This window comes from Acinonyx jubatus, chromosome E2, assembly GCF_027475565.1.
Source record: "Acinonyx jubatus isolate Ajub_Pintada_27869175 chromosome E2, VMU_Ajub_asm_v1.0, whole genome shotgun sequence".
In the NCBI taxonomy this organism is placed as follows: Eukaryota; Metazoa; Chordata; class Mammalia; order Carnivora; family Felidae; genus Acinonyx; species Acinonyx jubatus.
In genome coordinates this window covers 55385887-55408148 of record NC_069396.1, presented here as the reverse complement: position 1 = coordinate 55408148, position 22262 = coordinate 55385887, and the positions used below count along the sequence as shown (strand labels likewise).

Below are 22262 nucleotides of genomic sequence, written 5' to 3'. Positions count from 1 at the left end.
ATTCTAGCGTCCATCACCGACAGTGACCACCCCGGCTTTTTGCCTCATTAAACAAGGAGCTGTCATGTCCAGGTCTCAGTCGACCCACGAGGACCTCCGGCCCCAGGTCCCCGTGCTCCTACGCCTCCCTCGCTGGCCGCACGTCTCCACCTGTCGCTACAAATGTTTCCCTGAGCACCGTGCTCAACCTGTCAAATACCACTGCTCCCAACAGAAGCGGCCCACCCTTCCCTAACGTTGTACCCAGCCTGGCTCCAAACGACACCAGCGGGATTGGAAGGAATCCAAAAGCAGAGCTCGAAACCGCCGGGGAGAAAGGACAAACAGACTGGCAGACGCAGGGAAAGGGACGGTGCGCAGGCCGGGATCCAGTGACTCAAGCCCCAGCTCCCAACCGTCGCGTCCTCGACCCGCCTCCGCCCCGCCCCACGACGCACGCGCACGCGCACGCGCGCTTTTCTAGAGACCCGGAAGCGGATGGCGCGGAGCAACCGGCACGCTCGGGTGAGTGAGTCTCCGTTTTTCTGGTTCTTACCAGCGGTCGCGCTCATCAAATCCCTCCTCCACACCCAGGTTTCGGGGTCACCTGGTAAGGTAAAATCCTGGAACCCACTCGTCCCTCTCGCCGGAAGTTCGTCCCTTTTGCTTCTCGCGTTGTGTCCATAAGACTTTCCGAGCCCTGTCGCTTGGTTCGGGTACCGAGTGTCTGCGTTCCTTTCCGGTTAAAATCGCTCAGAGGCAAGTACGGGCCCCAGGCCCACTGCCTTTGGCCGTCTATCGTATGTTGGAACTATTCTTTGATGTCTGGTAAATAACTTTATAGTATTTCATTACACAGGCGTTAAGCATGTTGATGATCTTTTAACATTCAAAATCTAGTTTAGTCAGTTAATTTAATACTCAACAGTTCTCTTCTTCTCTTGTTATCTTTTACATTACCGAGTTCTGAGCTGAAGTCTCCAACTAGTAGATGTTCTCCTCAAGTCCCCTTTGCCTTTTCAGTACAGATGTTGATGGAGGGGCTGGATTGATGTGGAACTTTGTTCCAGCAGAGCCCATCCGTTCATGATGCAGAGACTGCTCAGACCTCATCTCCACAGGTGACCCTTTTTCATGTTTTCCAGGACTAGTTGCTATTTGTAATTTAATATAGTTGTTCTGAAAAAAGGAATTAAATGCTTGGGTTTGATTACACCCATGAAAGAGAAGCTTCTCTTGTTTGAGGAATATGAAAGGTTATGATCTGGAATTAGGACAAGCCCTTTCCACTTAAACATGTCAAGGCCACTATTTCAGAATTTACTTATACCCAGTTCTGCTCACTCCACTCAGACTTAAGGGTAACTTGGTAAAGTAACTCTTCCTGTGATCCCCAGGGCACCCACCTTTAACATGAGTCGATAGACCAAGAATTCTGAACATGAGCTAATAAGATCCCTGAAATGATCCCTGAAATGATTGGGTGTGTGTTTGTCTTTGGCAGTTTTCTGGGAGAGGGTGTGCAGTTATCATTAGACTTTACAATGTGACCCAGTTCCAAAAATAATGAAAACCACTAAGAAAGAGGAAGGAGCATAGTCTTAGAGACAGAGGCACGCCTCTGTCAGCTTCACCCTCTTTCTGTGTATCCTAGCTAAATCTTAAAAATTTGATCATCTCGTCTTTTGACATTAAACCTTCTTACAGCTTGCCATCACCAGCAGGACAAAGATCTAAACTCTCCGTATGGCTACCAGGGAGCTCTGGACCTGGGGTGGCCTTTAAGAATTGTTCTAAATTGATGGAATGGACAGGATTCTGTGTCCTGCATCAACCATTCATTGCATGTTGGTTGCCTAAGGAGGAGCCAAGAACTTGAATGAGGCACCTCCCTTTGGCTCAGTGTCAGGTAGACAGAGGACAATTCAGTTGCAGTAGAGTATGTAGGTTTCAGCAGGAGGGGAGGGCTTTCTGAAGAAATGGGTGAAAATGCACTTGGAGAACTCCATATAGGAGTTTATTATCCCTGTATCCTTCCTGTTGCAGTTGGCAGCAAAGGACGATCTTTCTCCCATAGTGAGGTTCTCCCTATATGTATGTTATGGCAGAAGAAGGGGTTATGATGATTCTAAACATTAAGCAACATAACTTTTTGTCACGCAGTATAACCTTACCTGAGAAAGAAGACCAGAAGAGGGAAAAAAGGAGGAATGGCTCTTTTCCAGGTAAAAGTCCTATTTTTCATTGATTGTTCTTCCTAAAATGTCACATTTTGGACGCATTAATCTTCTCCATCTCAGAGTTGTCCTGCCTACAGTGTTTACTCCCACCCAGGGCCTTCTCCCAGTCTCCTCTCATCTCCATGCAGATTCCATCTCACTGTGACCCAGTGACATAGAACTTAATGAAAAGGCTCATTTTAGGTGGTAATCCTGTGAAGGATTTTCTACATAGGCAAGGACTGGAAAATGGGAGTAGGCTTTGTGGTGTCCTTGGAGTTGGGCAGTAAGGATTCTTCAGAGACCCCTTCTGGATCGTTTTCAGCTCATATAAACCAGGATTAAAGAGATTACATATGTTAGTAATGTATTAATGTGCACAAGTACCTGAGAAACCCTGGAAAGTAAGACTGACAGGGTAGATTTGCTTTGTCTTATTTTACAAATGCCTTTTGACGTTAAAGAAGGGAGTCCTTGTGCTTCTGACTCCAAAGTATTAATTCTTTGGAATAGAGTGGGAAGTTCAATGTAGGAATAAGGAATACAGAGAGTGTTTTATTTTATTAACATAATTGGTTTTAAAGTGTAGAATCAACCTACTTGTGTAACAGTAAGTGTTCTTTAAATTAGTATTTTTTTATTTTTTATTCTTCTAATGTTTATTTTTGAGGGCGAGAGAGCAGGGGTGAGCAGAGAGAGAGAAGAGGACGGGGGATCTGAAGTGGGCTCTGTGCTGACAGCAGCAACCCTGATGTTGGGCTTGAACTCATGAACTGTGAGATCATGACCTGAGCCCAAGTCAGCTGCTCAACCAACTGAGCCACCCAGGCACCACATATTATTTATAGCACATCCATCTCATACAGACCATGGTGTTCATTTAGGAAATGTTACACTGCACATTTTTTAGATAGAAATGTTTAATTTAGCCAGCCATAGCTGCAGAACCTTCTGTCATCAGGGAGGCTGGTGCTAAATTTTCATTTTACTAATTGTTAAATATTATTTTTATTTTTTATTTTTTTGTATTCAATCCTTCTAGTATATATTTTTGTGGTTCAGTTCCACAGAGTGATGCAGTTTAGAAACTAAGAAGTAAATATCCCCTTGCCTGTCATATCTTCCATCATCACGGATTGTCTTCATTGGGAACTGATGTCCTCTTTAGTGCAAATCTTCTAAAAATGCATTTATATGTTGTAATGAGATTTTAGAATATATTCTCCAGTAAATGTTTAATCATCATATTTTATTCTACAAATTGAAATATTTACATACCATATGTCTTGAAGTTGTTTTCATGTTAGGAAACATAGAGATAACTGCTTTTTTAGATCCTCATTGGAACATTCTCTAAATGAAGATACATGAGTCCTTTACAATTTCTTACTGTTTCAAAGAATGCCATGGTGGCTGCTTCTACCAGGCTGACTTCACTACAGATATCTAAGGATATCTTAAGATTGTACATCTTTACCGTGATTAACCAGATTAATGATGGTCTTTCTGAGGAGGCACAGACATTCCACTTAGTAAATAAAGATTTGAAACCAACTGTCTTGAACATCCTCAGGTAAATGAAAACATGGAAGAAGTAGAACAGTGTTTCAACAAATAGAAAATGTCAATAAAGAGATAGAAATTATAGTAAAGGGATGGAATAGAAATTCTGGAGTTAAAAAAGTATAAACACCAAAATTGAGAATCCACTAGAGAGTTCATCAACAGATAGACAATAAGAATAAAGAATCCGTGAACCTAAACATAGGTTAATTGAAATTATCAAGTGTGAACAGAAGAAAGGGGACAAAAGCAGAATAAAAGGGGGGAAAAAAAAAGAAAAATGAACAGAGACTAAGAAACCACTATTAAGAATACTGATATACACGTAGTAGGAATCCCAGAAGGAAAGGATAAAGAAGAAAGGACAGAAAGAATATTTGAAGAAATAAGAGTTGAAAACATGCCAAATTTATCAAAAACAACCTACGCATCCAAAAACTCAATGAACTTCAGCTATGACAGATGCATGGAGATCCCTGGCAAGCACATAATCAGTCAACTTTTATAAGACAAAGGAGTGAATGCGGAACGTAGCAAGACAGAAACAACTTCTCATGTACTGGGCTTCTCAATAAGTTTAACAGCCTATTTCTCTTCAGAAACTGTGGAGGCCAAGAAGCAGTCTCCTGTGGTATTAAAAGTTTGAAAGATTAAAAAAAAAAACCTGTCAGGAATTCCTTATGAGGCTAACTATACTTCAAAATTGATAGTGATATTAAGAGACTCCTAGAGGAACAAAAGCTGAGGGAGTTCACACTTACAGACTTAGCCTACATGAAATACCAAATGGAGTTCCTCAGGCTGAAATGGATGAAACCTAGTAAAGGTAGCTACATAAGTAAATATAAAAGCCAGTATTATAATATTTTTGTTTTCTAACTTAGTTTTTCCTATGTGTCTTAAAAGACAACTGTGTAAAACAATAATAAAAATCTGTTCTTGAGTGTATAAAACATCTGTTCACATCTCTTACAAATAATTTTTGACAGTAAGAACATGAAGGGTGACTGTATAACAACAGTTGTTTGTATGCTATTAAAGGTAAATTAGTATCAACTGAAATTCAAATATTATTAGTTTAACATGTAAACTATAATCCCCAGGATAACCACGCTGAAAATAACTTGAAAATAGAAAAATGAACATAAGGGCAATCAAAATAGTATGCACCCACATAGACACCTACAAGAGGAGGAATTATGAAAGAAAATATTAGATGTACAAACAACAGATGTTAGAAGTAATTCTTATCAGTAGTAACTTGAAATGTATACAGATTAAACTCTTCAATAAAAGATAAGGGAATTATTTTTTTTAATGTTTTAAAATGTTTATTTTTGAGAGACAGACATAGCATGAGTGGGGGAGGGGCAGAGAGAGAGGGAGACACAAAATCCGAAGCAGTCTCCAGGTTCTGAGCTGTCAGCACAGAACCTGATGCAGGGCTCAAACTCACAAACTGAGATCATGATCTGAACCGAAGTTAGATGTTTAACCGACTGAATTACCCAGGCGCCCCAAGGAATTAGTTTTTAAAAATGATTCCACTCTATGTCTATAAAAGGCTCACTCTGTTTTTTAAAACTCTTTATTTAGAGAGCTTGAGTGGGGGAGAGGGAGGGAGACAGAATCTCAAGCAGGCTTCCCACTGTCAGCCAGAGTCCAATGCGGGGCTTGAACTCATGAACTGTGAGATCATGACCTGACCAAAATCCAGATCATGTGTTTAACTGACTGAGCAACCCAGGTGCCCCAAGCCTCAATTGAGATACACAGATAGGTTCAAAGTGAAGGTGGAAAAAGATTTTCCATGCAGATAGTAATGAAACTTAGTTGGGTACCTATACAAATATCAGATGAAATAGCTTTTAAGTTGTAAAACTGTTACCAAAGATACTGAAGAACATTATGTATTGAAAAAAGAGCCAATCCATCAAGAAGATAAAACAACTATAAACAATATGTACATAACAACAAAGCCCCCAGTTTTTTGAAGCAAAATGGAGGAGATAGTTCTAGTATACTAGCTGGAGACCTCAGTGCTCCCTGTTAATAATGGATAGAACAACCAGACATCAATGATAGAGGACTGTGTGTAAACCAGCTAGATTCAGCGGACATATACAGAATACTGCATCCAACAAAAACTCAAAAATTAGAAGTAGAAGGGAACTTCCTCAATCTAAAAAAGGGTATTATTAAAATTCCATAGCTAACATCATACTGGTGAACAACTGAAAACTTCCCCCTAATACCAAGAACAAAACAAGTGTGCCCATTTTGCCACCGCATATCAACACTGTACTGGAACTTCTAATCAGAGAAAATACAGAGGAAAAACAAGTCAAATGTGTCAAGATTGGAAAAGAAATCACACTATATTTGTAGAAGACATGATTTCATATTTAGAAATAAAGAATCCTCAAACTACCGGTGATAATAAATTCATTGAAATACAGAATACAATATCAACACTCAAAATTCAGTTGCATTTCTGTACAGTAGCAATCAACAACTGGAAATTAAGTAAACAATTCCATTTACATGAGCAAGGAAACAAATGGGAATAAATTTAAGAAAGTAAATGGAAGATTTATACACACTGAAAACTACAAAGTTGCTGGGGAATATTAAAGAAAACCTAAATAAATGTCAAGATATCCTGTGTTTGTGGATTGGAAGACTGTAAAATGGGAGTCCTCTCCAGAGTGATACAAAGAGTAATGCAGTCCTCAGCAAAATCCCAACAGCCTTTTTGGCCTAAGTGGGATTCCTGATTCTAAAACTAATACTGAATTGGTAAGGATGCCAAATAACCAAAATAAATGTGAGAAAGAAAATATTGGAGGACCTAGAATTCTTGACATCAAACCTTAACTACAAACGTTGAGTAATCAAAAGTGTAATTCCAGCAGAGGCTAGAAATACAGATCACAGTGATAGAACTGAACTTCCACAAAATAAACCCATACATCTGTAACCCATTCCTTTTTTACAGTAGTGCCAAAAACAGTGGACAAGGACAGTCTCTTAAATGGTGCTGGCACAACTAGATATCCGTGTGAGAATGAAATTGAAACTGCCTTATGTAAAGAAATCAATTCAGAATTAATCAAAAGACTGTGTGTAAGAGTTACAAGTATAAAAGTCTTAGGTGAAAACATAGGGGTAAATTTTCATGACCTGAGCGTTGGCAGTGGATTTTTATACATGATCCCAAATCAAAAGAGAAAAAGACAAAGTAGATAAATTGGTCATCATCAGAATTAATCATGTCTGTGCACTGAAGGACATTATCACATAGGTGAGGAAATGGGAGGAAATAATTTGCTAATCACATATCTACTAAGGGTCTAGAACTTAGAATGTATGAAGAACTTATAGAAATCAACAACCAAAACACAAAAACCCAACTTATAAGTGGTCGAAGCATTTTAATAGACATTTCTCCATACAAGATACACAATTGAAACAAGCACATGAAGAGATGTTTGATGAAAGTACTCATTAATAAAATGCAAAATCAAAACCACAGTGAGACCATTTCACACCCACTAGGATGACTACTGTAAAAGAACAACAACAACAACAAAATGTTGGTAAAGATGTGGAGAATGTAGACTCATGACACATTACTGTGAAAAGGGTGTAGGTGTTGTGGAAAAGACTGTGGCAGATTCTTAAAAAATTAACCATGTGACCCAGTAATTCCACTCCTAGGAAATAACCAAAAGAATTGAAAACAGGTATGCAAACACTTACTTGTACTACAAAATTCATGGCAAGTTACTAATATTAGCCAAAGGTGATAACAACCAAATGCCCATCAGTAGTTGAGTGAATATGGTCTAGTCCTGCAGTGGAACACTCTGCAGCCAGAAGAGAGGAAATGTACCACTGATACATACTATATCATGGATGAACCTCAAACATTATTCTAAGTGAAAGAAGGCAGATGCAAACGGTCACATTTTTGATGCCATTCCATTTACATGAAAAGATCCAAAATCGGTAAATCCATAGAGACAAACCATTCATTAGTGGTTGCCATGGACTGGGGAATAGGAAGCACCTGCTTAATGGGTAAAGGATTTGGGGCTGATAAAAATGTTTTGGATCTAGACAGAGGTGAAGTTTGTGAGTGCACTAAATGCCCCCGAATGGTACTTTTAAATGCTAATTTTATGTTAAGTGTAACTTGCTCAAAATTATATTGCACGGATCAAAGAGCACTCACTCCAGCCAAGTCAGTCTTTACACAGCTGTGCTTCTCTTGTTTTGTGTCAAATAAGAACACTTTCCCTGTCCACTTGCTGAAATGTGTTTTCCTTTCAGGGGCGGTTGACATTCAGGGATGTGGCCATAGAATTCTCTCAGGAGGAGTGGGAGTGCCTGGACCCCGCTCAGAGGGCCTTGTACAGGGACGTGATGTTGGAGAACTACAGGAACCTGGTCTCCCTGGGTGAGGATAACTTCTCTCCAGAAGTTGGTAATTAACTTTTTATGTCTTTGCATTTTCTGTTGAGAGCCCCTGACGTGATCATAAGAGTTTCAAATCCCTATTCTTAAGAGAATGACTGCAGCTGTTTTGAGAATGGAAAGGCATCATAATGTGGCAAATGGACTCTAACTTCCCTTTTCTTCAGAAATTCTGCATTCCTGCTTGTTTAGGTATTTGCAGAACATTAGTAGTCAGAAAAGCTTAAGGTAGGGAACTGGTGATGAGGAGCACTGGGTGTTATATGTAAGTGACGAATTACTAAATTCTCCTGAAACCAATATAACCAATATTACACTATATATTAACTAAGTAGAATTTAAATAAAAAAATCTGGGAGTTGGGAGAATAGGATTTAAAACCCTTAAATTCTTAGCAAAGTCAAATTTCACTGACATCTTTAAAGATAAGGCTCAGAGACAATAAGGTTATTTAAAGTTGGGGAAAAGCAGGAAACATTATGGTGAATTTTCATAAATAACTGATTCTGTGGTTTTGCACTTGTGCTTTTGGTTCAGTAGTTCTTGGAAGAGAACCAGCATTCTGCATACCTAAAATAATCCTTAAGCATTCAGGCAGTCAGTTAACTTGTTTTGACCTTTTCCAAGGTCAGGCGTTTAACTTACAGCACAATCATATTCCCTTAGATGTGCAAGCACAAGCAGCATTCCCACATTGCCCGTTACTCCTTGTGTTTTACTCTTGCTTTTCTGAATCCAGGTCCTGGCCTTTCCTCAGATTTTTCATTGAGCTAAACAAACTATACTGGTATCTCCTGGTATATTAATTTTGAGCACCAAAGCACCTCAGTGTCCACATGTCCTGCCCCTCCCCACACTGTAGAAAGACCCCTATTCATAAACAGTACAGATTGCTCAGGAGAGCAGCTTGATTTGGTGTTTAATAATAATGTGTGTTTAATAATGTATGAGGATATGATGAAGGAAACAGGGTCTTTTAACAAATCCGTATATTACAATCTAAAAATTGATCTAGCAGGTTAAGTTAATAAGTAACCACATTTACAGAAAATAATATTCTCTGGAATTCTAAACAATTCTTCCTTGAGAACTAAAGACAGAATTTACATTCCATAAGGAACACACAGTAGGAAAAATGAAAGATATGTTGAGAATCACTGAATTATGAAATACCGTGTTCAGGTAAACACATTTTTATAAAGATTAAGAATTAAGGAAGATAGACATCTGTATGATTTCATGCACACTTATATAATAGCCAGTGTATGGATGAGCTAATTATGAAGTTTCATTTCATTATCCAGTTACATGGGCAAAAAATATGTATAGTGTATAATGTGTGTTTGGAAAAATTACCTTAAAATTAGAGAAATTATTGATATGGAAACATTTATAAAAAGAAAACTTACAAACATTGTATATTACAATATTGTTTGAATACCATACTTGAGAAACTTCCTGTGTTCAGTATAAAGTATTATTTTGGTGTGTAATTATGTAATTTAGTATAAAAGATTTATCTTCCATCTCTATTTGATAGGAATCCCTTCTGATGGATTTGCAATCAAGGAATTATCACCAACAGAGGACATTAATAAAGGCGAGTTTTACCACTTAGTGATATTGGAGAGAAATGAAAGTTATGGAATCAAGGATTTTGATCTCCAGGAATCCTGCGAAAATATGCATGAGTTTGAGAGTCAGTGGGGATATGATGCAAGAAATTACAAAGAAGTACCTTTGTCCCATAACAAAAATCTCACTTGTAGAAAAGACCAGCAACTTAATCAGACCTCAGTTACTCTTCCTGAAAAGCAGAGTGTTTCTGTAAGAAATAATACGTACCAGTATTTCATGGATGATGAGCCATTTATGAGGAATTTGCTAAAAATGGACAATAACAGAAGTGGTGCTGGAAACCAGTACATAAACTGCATGGAAAATAGAATTGGATTAAGTTTGCAGGCACATCTGGCTGAACTGCAGAGATTTCACAATGAGGAGAAAATGTGTGACTGTAATCTGACTGAGAAGTCTGTCAACAGTGGTTCCTCAGTCTCACCACTTCAAAGAATTCCTCCCAGTACCAAAAACATTTGGAACAAATACAGGAAGGTTTTTAAGTATCCTTTGTTACCTGCACAATACAGGAGAGCATACACTAGAGGAATTTCTTACAAATGTAATGACTGTGGGAAGGCTTTTAGCAAAAGTGCAAACCTCATGAGTCATGAGAGAATTCATTCTGGACAGAGACCTTACAAATGTAATGACTGTGGCAAAGCTTTTACGGACCGTTCAAATCTTATTCATCATAGAAAAATCCATACTGGAGAGAAACCTCACAAATGTAACGAGTGTGGCAAAGCATTTACCCAATTTGGAAACCTTGCTAGGCATCAGAAAACACACACTGGAGAGAAACCACACAAATGTAATGTGTGTGACAAAGCTTTTACTCGAAGTTCAAGCCTTATGGCACATCAGAGAATTCATACAGGAGAAAAACCTTATAAATGTAATAAATGTGATAAGGCTTTTATCAAACATTCACACCTTTGGGGTCATGAGAGAACTCATACTGGGGAGAAACCTTACAAATGTAGTGAGTGTGGCAAAGCCTTTGCTGAGCGTTCACATCTTACTCAACATAGAAAAATCCATACTGGAGAGAAACCTTACAAATGTAAGGAGTGTGGCAAAGCATTTACCCAATTTGCAAATCTTACTAGGCATCAGAAAATACACACTGGGGAGAAACCATACAAATGTAATGTGTGTGACAAGGCTTTTACTGAAAGTACAAGCCTTATGAGACATCAGAGAATTCATACAGGAGAAAAGCCTTATAAATGTAATAAATGTGATAAGACTTTTAGTAAACGTTCAGACCTTTGGGGTCATGAGAGGACTCATAGTGGAGAGAAACAAATGTAACGAGTGTGGCAAAGCCTGTACGAGCATCTTGCTCAGCATAAGAAAATCCATACTGGAGAGAAACCTTATGAATGTAATGAGTGTGGCAAAGCTTTTACGAGGCATCAGAAAATACATGTGAAAAGAAAGAGTATAAACTATATCATGTGTGGTGGTGCTTTTATTCAAAGTTTAAGCTTTGGGTGTCATGAAAGAACTCAAAGTGGAAAGAAACCTTGCAAATAAAATAAGCAAGTGATCAAGCCTTACTCAACATCAGAGATTCCATCCTGGAGAGGAACCATATGAAACTAATGTATGTGGCAATGCTTGTAACCAGGGCTCACATCTCACCTGATATCAGAATATAAATCTCTGAAAGCACACAAATAGAATGTATGGCAAGGCTTATCCAAAGCTTATACCTTGTGGAACATAATTCTTTCTGGAGAGAAACCTTACAAATGTAATGAGTGTGATCAGACTTTTAAAAATGTACAACTTTGGGGAGGGGGTTAAAATAGGCAAATGAGATTAAGAGGTACAGACTTCCAGTAATTAAAAAAATGTGTGGTCTTGAAAGAATTCACATGAAAATCATACAAATGTGTCAAGATATTTACCTCAGGAAACACAGAATTTATACTGGACAGAAACATTACATGTGTAATGAAGGTGATAATTGTTTAGCCAATTCTCAGTGGACTACAATACGAAAATTCACACTAGGGGGAACTAGGTCTATTTGGAGGATTAGCCAATCTTAGGTGTTAAATTCCACAGAAAATTAAAATTATTTAATGTGTTTCAATGGAATAAGTATATCTATAGAAAGACCTAATCATCTTCTGTTTAAATTTTTTTAAGATTTTATTTTCCTGTCTATACCCAACGTGGAGCTCAAACTCAAAACCCCAAGATGAAGTCCCATGTTGTTCCGACTGAGCCAGAAAGACACCACTATAGCTGCTTTTTACTCAATTATTTAAGGTTTCTTGAGGTTACGTTATTATTGATGACTCATAACCTCAAGTTTGGAATCCACTGATGTTATACTCTTACTAAATACATTTCACTTGTCAACCATAGTAGTCTCAGAGAAAGCATCGGTAAGGTTAAAAGAACCTATTTCATTAGGTGGGGCTTAGTCATAGCTATATGCCCTGGAAAGATAGGATGCTAATTTTAAGACACATTATTGTATAAATCTGAGACAATGGAAAGTGGCAGGGAATAGATCTAAAACTATTATCTAATTTTCCATGTTTTCTATGGTCACGAGTATTTCTCTAGATTTGTTGATATGATTGAGAGCCTTTGTTGATTATTATAGGAAAGGATTACTCTGTCAGATCATCATGAAACAGTAGGTTGGGAAATTGAAAGAATTACAGTTTCATGTGGCAATGATAGGTTACTAGGGATGGCATTTGGATAGAGAAAATGGAGGGGGAATGATGGTCTCTCCCTCTTTTGAAAGGTAATAGTTGTATTTCATGGATGAATAAAAATTACTCTTATTTTTGGAAACGGAAGAGAAAGTTGTAGAGAACATTTTAATCAAAAGAACCAAAGTAGGCGTGCATAGGTGGCTCAGTATGTTGTGTCTGACTCCATTTCAGCTCAAGGTTTTGGGATCAGCCTCTACATTGGGCTCTCTGCTGAGTGTAGATCCTGCTTAAGATTCTCTCTCTCAGCCCCTCTTGCCTACTCATGCTCTCTCTAAAAAAAAACAAAAGAAAGAAAGAAAGATAAACGCAAAAGTAGTATGCTTGTGAAGGTCTCAAATTTGGCCACTGAAATTGCATTTTGATACCATTTGATTTAGGATATCTTATTACTCATATCTAAGTAACTAAAATATGAGTATGAGCTTTTGTGTAACCCTAAGTAAATCATGTGCCTTTTATTAGCCCAGGTGCATCACACTTCACTGGGGCATTTCATAATGAACACTAATAATACATCCTTGTGCTCTCTAGGTTGAATGTCATCCACAACAATTTTTTTTTCATGTTAGATTCAAACCTACAGTTTTGGAAATACATATTCATAAGTTGAATTTGAGTTACATACTCCATAGTATATCTCATATTATTTTTGTGGCTGTAGTGAAAATACCATAGCAATGCAATCTCAAACTCTCACCCTCTAAAGTCTGCCTCCTATTCATGAATATACTCCATATGATTATATTTCTGCACGCTTTTGTGCTGAAATGAGGCCCATGTGTTGTACCATTAACATTAAATGAAAGTAGAAAAGTAGCAGGCATATGAAAAGTATTGGGAAATAGAAAAATTAAGAAGTAAGGGTAAAGATACTGTAGGAAGTCAGAAGTAAGAAGATACTGTAAGAAGTAAGGGTAAAGGCACAATCTATATTTTGTGCTGGAGTACTCAGGGACATAATTTGAAAAGATAAATCACGAATTTACTCTCAAGAATGAACATACACAATGGGAATCTTTTGATAACTAGAAATCTCACATATTTACCCTCTGAAACATTTTTTGCTCGTTTGCACTTGTGCTTACTCCACTGGAACAGGATGTTTGGATGTAAAGAATAGATGACTCCCTACAATTAAGTGTTCACAGAATATTTATTACATAATGATGCTTTCTCGGGAGAGCAGGGTAGACTTTTCAAGTTCTGAAAATGGCTAGAGAAAGCAGGGAATGGTGACTACTTTGTTATGATGCATCTGTGTGGGACCAGGGTGATGGTACTCATTGACACTGTGAACTTAGAACTACTGCCAAGGGATGGGCCTCTCGGGCTTTATTATTAGCTTGCCCTGCCCAGATGAGCAGAATAGTAAGAGGTAATGACGCTTCACGGGTACCATTAGTCGGGCATCAAGAGTAGAGTCAGACTCTTCAGTATAAAACTGAATGTTTACTTCTGACTCTCTTGGTTGGGAAAGACCACAATCTTCCTCATGCTAACTACCAACTTCTTTTTCCTGATGCACACATACCGTCTACTGCACAATATGATTGTGGAAAATGGTTGTGAAATACTGTTTAGACAAATTACCAAAGACATTTTTAGACTTGTGATGTCATGATTCTTTTTCTATTAAGTTACAGTCTAATATTACTACAGACTCAGAAGTGAGAGAATATTTCCCAACTACAAGCCTTTTATAGATCTCTCACTTTAAGGGAGAATGGAATGAATGGAATCTCAAAATCAGTCCTTCCATTTTTCTACCAAGACACTAGACAGGGAGTGCCTGGGTGGCTAAGCATCAAACTCTTGATTTTTGTCTCAGGACATGATCTCCTGGTTCGTGGGATGGAGTCCCAGGTCTTACTCCACACTGAGCATGGAAAAATGAACAAACTTTAAACAACCTTTTAAAAAGGTACTAGAATCAGAATATCTGTAATGAAACTTGGCAAATTAGTTTTACATTCAGGTAAATAAAATCAACTTAAATTCAAAGGAAATCTATAAGAAAACACTGAGGACTAATAACTTTTAACTTATTTGGAACACATATCATACTGGTCATGGGTTGCATGCAATATTATACCCTCCGGATAAAGAACAAAGTCTGCTGATAAAATCTCTTTCATCCCACAGTTATCCTTGACTACCTTGTCATTTAATATTAATAATGGGTATATTTAAATTTGGTCTGCGAAATGTTTACCATCTTTTTCTTTTACCTTCTGTTATTTAGGTGTGACTATGTAGTTTGAAAAGTCCCCAGTATCTTTAATTAATTAGTTAATTAATTTATTTGAGAGAGAGTACATGCAAGTGGGGGACTGGGGCAGAGGGATCTTAAGCAGGCTCCATGCTCACTGCAGAGCTGACACAGGTCTCAATCCCACAACCCTGGGATGTTGCCCTGCACCAAAATCAAGAGTCTGACGCTTGACTGAGCCACCTCACTGCCCCTCTAATATCCTTATCAGAGTTACATTATTCAAATGTGTAGCTAATTGGGAAAAACCTCCTGGGATTATTTCCATGTAAATGAGACAAAACCTAATAAAAGAAAAGGCCTTTGCCCTTCACCATTCATCCTTCTTGGTCACACAGCGGCCATCCTGCTGTAAGGAGAGAGAGTGCTGAGTGCTAAAGGAGGTGGAACAGGCAGAGAACTGCCCAGGAGACCTGTCCCATCCCAACCTGCATCCCTGGGCTTCTTGTTATGTGAGAAAGATAAACCACCTAGTTGTTTCAGCCACTAATTTCCAGGAGGACTGTCACAAATAAGAACTGTCCTACCTGACCAATGAGATTAATATTTGTATTGAGAGTAGAATGGAGCATTTGAGAGGGAATCTTGAATTTAACATTTTGTAGCTGCAACCAAAAGACTGGGGGGGAGGAGCCAAGATGGCAGAACAGCATGGAAGTTTTTTGTGTGTCTCACTTCCATGAAATACAGCCAGACCAACACTAAACCATCCTGCACACCTAGAATACTGATCTGAGGATTAACACAACAATGTACAACCTGAACCTCAGAATTCAGCAGGTACGCAGTGTGGAGAGGTGAACTTGGGGAGAGAGAAGCTGCAGAGGGCAGGGAGCCGCTTTTGCATGTGGAGAGGATGGAGACAGGAGGGAAGAATACTGGAAAAGCACCACTCCCCAAAAGCAGAGGGAGAGAAAGTAGACAATTGGAAACCGCCACAGGAACTGAAGTAAAAAGGGAGAAAGGAGAAGGGAGAGGGTTTAAATTCCATTAAGACTGTAAACAGGAGGAGCGCAGAGTCTGCAACTTCGCAGCACGATACCTAGTGGTGCCCTGGTGGGAAGGGTGAATCTCCAGGAGCAGAGTGGGGTCTGGGAGGAGTTCGGGCCACATGAAGAGAAGTGGTTTTACTGATGGGAGGACATTTGGTAGAGGCTGTGAGGCCACCTGGGCCCACCAGACCCCAGACAATGGCCGCATTCACTGATGCTGGACAAGGTCATTAAGGGTGAAGCCTGGTGCCAGATGTGTGCTATGATTTTCCATTATCCCTGAAATGCTGCTGCTACACTGTCTCGTGAGCTTTTTCTGGGGCGGGCTGGCACCTGGCTGCAGTCTCTTGGCATCGGCAGCAGCATGGTCCTGTGAATGTTTCTGGGTGTAGCCGGCACCTGGCCATTGCTCTGTGAGACCCTCCACAAAGGGGCGTAACAGGTCAAAGCCACAGTCCCTCAGAAGTGGGAGGCTGGGGAAGGCAGCCACATCTGAGACAAAACTCAGGAGGGAGGTGCTGCCTGGGGCTTGGTCATGGACAGTGTGGAAGCAGGCAGTGGACAGAAGCCAAAGACAAAGGACAGGTGCGTGATTGCTGACTGGGGAGAAAAGAGTTCCGATACTAGAGACTGGATAGCTGTGTGATGCCATTTTCACCGCTCCTGCGCATGCGCATATGCACCTACAAGCACCACAACCATCCACCCCAGTAGGCTAGCAGCGCCATCTAGAGGAGAAGGTAGCTGTTACTCTAACCCCGCCGAACTGGGCCAACCTCACTCTTCAAGAACACAAGTCTCACCACCTGCTTAGTTTATGGACTATAAAGCGCTTCATAGTTTGACTTCTAGGGGAAAACAAAGTAATTTCAGTCATATTCCAGTCTGTTAGCTGGTCCAACTATTTAATTTTCTTTCTTTTTTTTTCCTCTTTTTCGTTTCTTTTCTTTTTCTTGAATACAGAAAGAGAAAAAATTCATTTTTATTTTGCATTTTTATTAAAAATATTTTTCCTTAATTTTTTCTATGTTTTTTACTTTTCTGTAAATTTTTAAAAGTTCTATTTTACTTCCATCATTTCATTTAGTCTACTTCAGTGTATTCATTTTTTTCAAGTTTTCAAAAGATTTTTTTTTCTATTTTTCCCCTTTTTACTCTAATCTATCAAATCACTTCTCGGCCTTTTGGCTAAGATCAAGTGTACTCTAATCTATCAAGCCACTTTCAACACCCAGACCAAAACACAGCTAGGATCTAGCATCATTTATTTGATTTTTTTTCTGTGTGTTTGTTTTTAATTTTTAAATTTTAATATTTTAAAATTTTATTTTTTTAATTTTAATTTTTTCTACCTCATTAATTCCTTTTCTCCCTTCAAAATGTGGAAATGAAGGAATTCACCCCAAAAGAAAGAGCAGGAAGAAACGCCAGCCAGGGACTTAACCAACACAGACGCAATAAAGATGTCTGAACCAGAATTTAGAATCACGATAATAAGAATACTAGTTGGAGTCAAAAATAGACTAGAATCCCTTTCAGTGGAGATAAAAGGTAGTCAGGATGAAATAATAAATGATATAACCGAGCTGCAAACTCGAATGGATGCCGTGGCGGCAAGGATGGATGAGGCAGAACAGAGAATCAATGATATAGAGGACAAACTGATGGAGAATAATGAAGCAGAAAAAAAGAGATTAAGACAAAAGAGCAGGATTTAAGAATTAGAGAAATCAGTGACTCATTAAAAAGGAACAACATCAGAATCATAGGGGTCCCAGAAGAGGAAGAGAGAGAAATAGGGGTAGAAGAGTTATGTGAGCAAATCATAGCAGAAAACTTTCCTAACCTGAGAAAAGACACCGACATCAAAATCCAGGAAGCAGAGAAGACTCCCATTAGGTTGAACAACAACCAACCATCAACAAGGCATATCATCGTCAAATTCAAAAGATACTCAGGCAAGGAGAGAATCATGAAAACAGCAAGGGAAAAAAGTCCTTAACCTACGAAGACAGATCAGGTTTGCAGAAGACCTATCCACAGAAACGTGGCAGGCCAGAAAGGAGTGGCAGAATATAAACAATGTGCTGATTCAGAAAAATATGCAGCCAAGAACTCTCTACCCAGCAAGGCTGTCATTCAAAATGACAGGAGAGATAAGTTTCCAGACAAACAAAAATGAAAGGAGTTAGTGACCACTAAACCAGCCCTGCAAGAAATTTTAAGGGGGACTCTCTGAGGGGAGAAAAGATGAATACATACATACATACGTACATGCATACATACATACCAAAAGCAACAAAGACTAGAAAGGACCAGAGAACACCACCAGAAACTCCAACTCTACAAGCAACATAGTGGCAATAAATTCATATCTTTCAGTACTCACTCTAAACGTCAATGGACTCAATGCTCCAATCAAAAGACATAGGGTAACAGAATGGATAAGAAAACAAGATCCATCTATATGCTGTTTACAAGAGACCCACTTTAGATCTAAAGACACCTTCAGATTGAAAGTAAGGGGATGGAGAACCATCTATCATGCTAATAGTCAACACAAGAAAGCCGGAGTAGCCATTCTTATATCAGACAATCTAGACTTTAAAATAGAGACTGTATCAAGAGATGAAGAAGGGCATTATATCATAATTAAAGGGTCTATCCACCAAGAAGACCTAACAATTGTAAACATTTATGCACCAAATGTGAGCGTACCCAAATATATAAATCAATTAATCACAAACATAAACATAACATACATAAAGAACATAACACAATGTTAACACAAACATAAAGAAACTCATTGACAGTAATAACATAATAGTAGGAGACTTCAACACCCTATCACAGCAATGGACAGATGATCTAATCGTAAAATCAACAAGGAAACAATGGCTATGAATGACACACTGGACCAGATGGACTTAACAGTTATATTCAGAACATTTCATCCTAAAGCAGCAGAACATACATTCTTCTCCAGTGCACACGGAACGTTCTCCAGAATAGACCACATAATGGGACACAAATCAGCCTTCAGCAAGTACAAAAAGATCGAGATCATACTGTGCATATTTTCAGACCACAACATGATGAAACTCGAAATCAAGCACAAGAAAAAATTTGGAAAGCTAACAAATACTTGGAGACAAAAGAACATCCTACTAAAGAATGAATGGGCCAACCAAGAAGCTAAGGAGGAAATTAAAAAGTATATGGAAGCCAATGAAAATGATAACACCACAACCCCAAACCTCTGGGATACAGCAAAGGCAGTCATAAGAGGAAACTATATAGCAATCCAGGCCCTCCTAAAGAAGGAAGAAATATCTCAAATACACAACCTAGCCTTATGCCTTAAAGAACTGGAAAAAGAACAGCAAATAAAACCCAAAACAAGCAGATGACAGGAAATAATAAAGATCAGAGCAGAAATTAATGCTATCAAAACAACAACAACAACAACAAAACAGTAGAACAGATCAATGAAACCAGGAGCTGGTTCTTTGAAAGAATTAACAAAATTGATAAACCCTAAGCCAGTTTGATCAAAAAGAAAAAGGAAAGGACCCAAATAAATAAAATCAAGAATGAAAGAGAAGAGATCACAACCAACACAGCAGAAATAAAAACAATAATAAGAGAATATTATGAGCAATTATATGCCAATAAAATAGACAATCTGAAAGAAATGGACAAATTGCTAGAAACATATACCAAACTGAAACAGGAAGAAATAGGAAATTTGAACAGATCCATAACCAGTAAAGAAATTGATTTAGTAATGGAAAATCTCCTAAAAAACAAGGGTCCAGGGCCAGATGGCTTTCCAGGGGAATTCTACCAAACATTTAAGGTAGAGTTAACACCTATTCTCTTGAAGCTGTTCCAAAAATAGAAATGGAAGGAAAACTTCCAAACTCTTTCTATGAGGCCAGTATTACCTTGATTCCAAAACCAGACAGAGACCCCACTAAAAAGGAGAACTACAGACCAATTTCCCTGATTAACATGGATGCAAAAATCCTCAACAAGATATTACCCAACCAGCTCCAACAATACATTAAAAAAAGTATTCACCACGACCAAGTGGGATTTATACCTGGGAGGGAGGGCTGGTTCAATATCTGCAAAACAATTAACGTGATTCATCACATCAATAAAAGAAATGACAAGAACCATATGATTCTCTCAATAGATGCAGAGAAACCATTCGACAAAATACAACATCCTTTACTGATAAAAACTCTCAAGAAAGTAGGGATAGAAGGATCATACCTCGAGATCATAAAAGCCATATATGAATGACCCAACGCTAATATCAATGGGGAAAAACTGAGAGCTTTCCCCCTAAGGTCAGGAATAAGACAGGGATGTCCACTCTTGCCACTCTTATTCAACACAGTATTGGAAGTCTTAGCCTCTGCAATCAGACAACACAAAGAAATAAAAGGCATCCAAATCAGCCAGGAGGAGGCCAAACTTTCACTCTTCACAGATGACATGATACTCTATATGGAAAACCCAAAAGATTCCACCAAAAAAAACTGCTAGAACTGATTCATGAATTCAGCAAAGTGGTAGGATATAAAATCAACGCACAGAAATTGGTTGCATTCCTATTCACCAACAATGAAGCAAGAGAAAGAGAAATCAACGATTGATCCCCTTTACAAATGCACCAAAAAACATAAAATACCTAGGAATACAGGTAACCAAAAAGGTGAAAACTCTATACTCTGAAAGCTATAGAAAGCTTATGAAAGAAATTGAAGAAGACACAAAAAAAATGGAAAAATATTCCATGCTCCTGGATAGGAAGAACAAATATTGTTAAAATGTTGATACTACCCAAAGCAATCTACATATTCAATGCAATCTGTATCAAAATAACACCAGTATTCTTCACAGAGCTAGAACAAATAATCCTAAAATTTGTATGGAACCAGAAAAGACCCCAAATAGCCAAAGCAATCTTGAAAAAGAAAACCAAAGAAGGAGGCATCACAATCCTGGACTTCAAGCTATACTACAAAGCTGTAATCATCAAGACAGTATGGTACTGGCACAAGAACAGACACTCAGATCGATGGAACAGAAAAGAGAACACAGAAATGGAACCACAAACGTATGGCCAACTAATCTTTGACAAAACAGGAAAGAATATCCAATGGAATAAAGACAGTCTCTTCAGCAAATGGTGCTGGGAAAACTGGACAGCAACATGCAGAAGAATTAACCTGGACCACTTTCCTACACCATACACAAAAATAAACTCAAAATGGATGAAAGACCTCAATGTAAGACAGGAAGCCATCAAAATCCTCGAGGAGAAAGCAGGCAAAAACCACTTTGATCTTGGCCACAGCAACTTCTTACTCAACACGTCTTCAGAGGCAAGGGAAACAAAAGCAAAAATGAACTACTGGGACCTCATCAAAATAAAAACCTTCTGCACAACAAGGTAACAATTAGCAAAACTAAAAGGCAACTGATGGAATGGGAGATGATATTTGCAAACGACATATCAGATAAAGGGTTAGTATCCAAAATCTAAAAAGAACTTATCAAATTCAACACCCAAAAAACAAATAATCCAGTGAAGAAATGGGCAAAAGACATGAATAGACACTTCTCCAAGGAAGACATCCAGATGGCCAACCGACACATGAAAAAATGCTCAACATCACTCATCATCAGGGAAATACAGGTCAAAACCACAATGAGATACCACCTTACACCTGTCAGAATGGCTAACATTAACAACTCAGGCAACAACAGATGTTGGCGAGGATGCAGAGAAAGAGGATCTCTTTTGCATTGTTGGTGGGAATGCAAGCTGGTGCAGCCACTCTGGAAAACAGTATGGAGGTTCCTCAAAAAACTAAAAATAGAACTACCCTACAACCCAGCAATTGCACGACGAGGCATTTATGCACGGGATACAGGTGTGCTGTTTTGAAGGGACACATGCACCCCCATGTTTATAGCAGCACTATCAACAATAGTCAAAGTATGGAAAGAGCCCAAATGTCCATTGATGGATGAATGGATAAAGAAGATGTGGTATATATACACAATGGAGTATTACTCGGCAATCAAAAAGAATGAAATCTTGCCATTTGCAACTACGTGGATGGAACTGGAGGGTATTATGCTAAGTGAAATTAGTCAGAGGAAGACAAAAATCATATGACTTCACTCATGTGAGGACATTAAGAGACAAAATGAATGAACATAGGGAAAGGAGACAGGAATAATATAAAAACAGGGAGTGGAACAAAAGAGACTCATATGTGGAGATCAAACTGAGGGTTGCTGGAGGGGTTGTGGGAGGGGGGATGGGCTAAATGGGTAAGGGCATTAAGGAATCTATTCCTGAAATCATTGT

The 22262-nt window shown here is 38.6% G+C and overlaps 2 protein-coding genes across 2 annotated transcripts in view; one reads left to right on the top strand and one right to left on the bottom strand.

Annotated features, from left to right (window-relative positions):
- Positions 1-22262, bottom strand: part of LOC106974915 (zinc finger protein 677-like) — a 153086-nt gene that overhangs the window by 15756 nt on the left and 115068 nt on the right. The gene's annotated exons all lie outside the window — the stretch shown is intronic.
- On the top strand, positions 494-11317 carry LOC106974905 (zinc finger protein 677-like). The gene is made up of 5 exons (XM_027037106.2): positions 494-589; positions 1008-1100; positions 2143-2204; positions 8097-8250; positions 9781-11317. The coding sequence occupies exons 3-5, from the start codon at positions 2190-2192 to the stop codon at positions 11175-11177; spliced, it is 1566 nt and encodes a 521-aa protein (XP_026892907.2). The 5' UTR covers positions 494-589; positions 1008-1100; positions 2143-2189; the 3' UTR covers positions 11178-11317.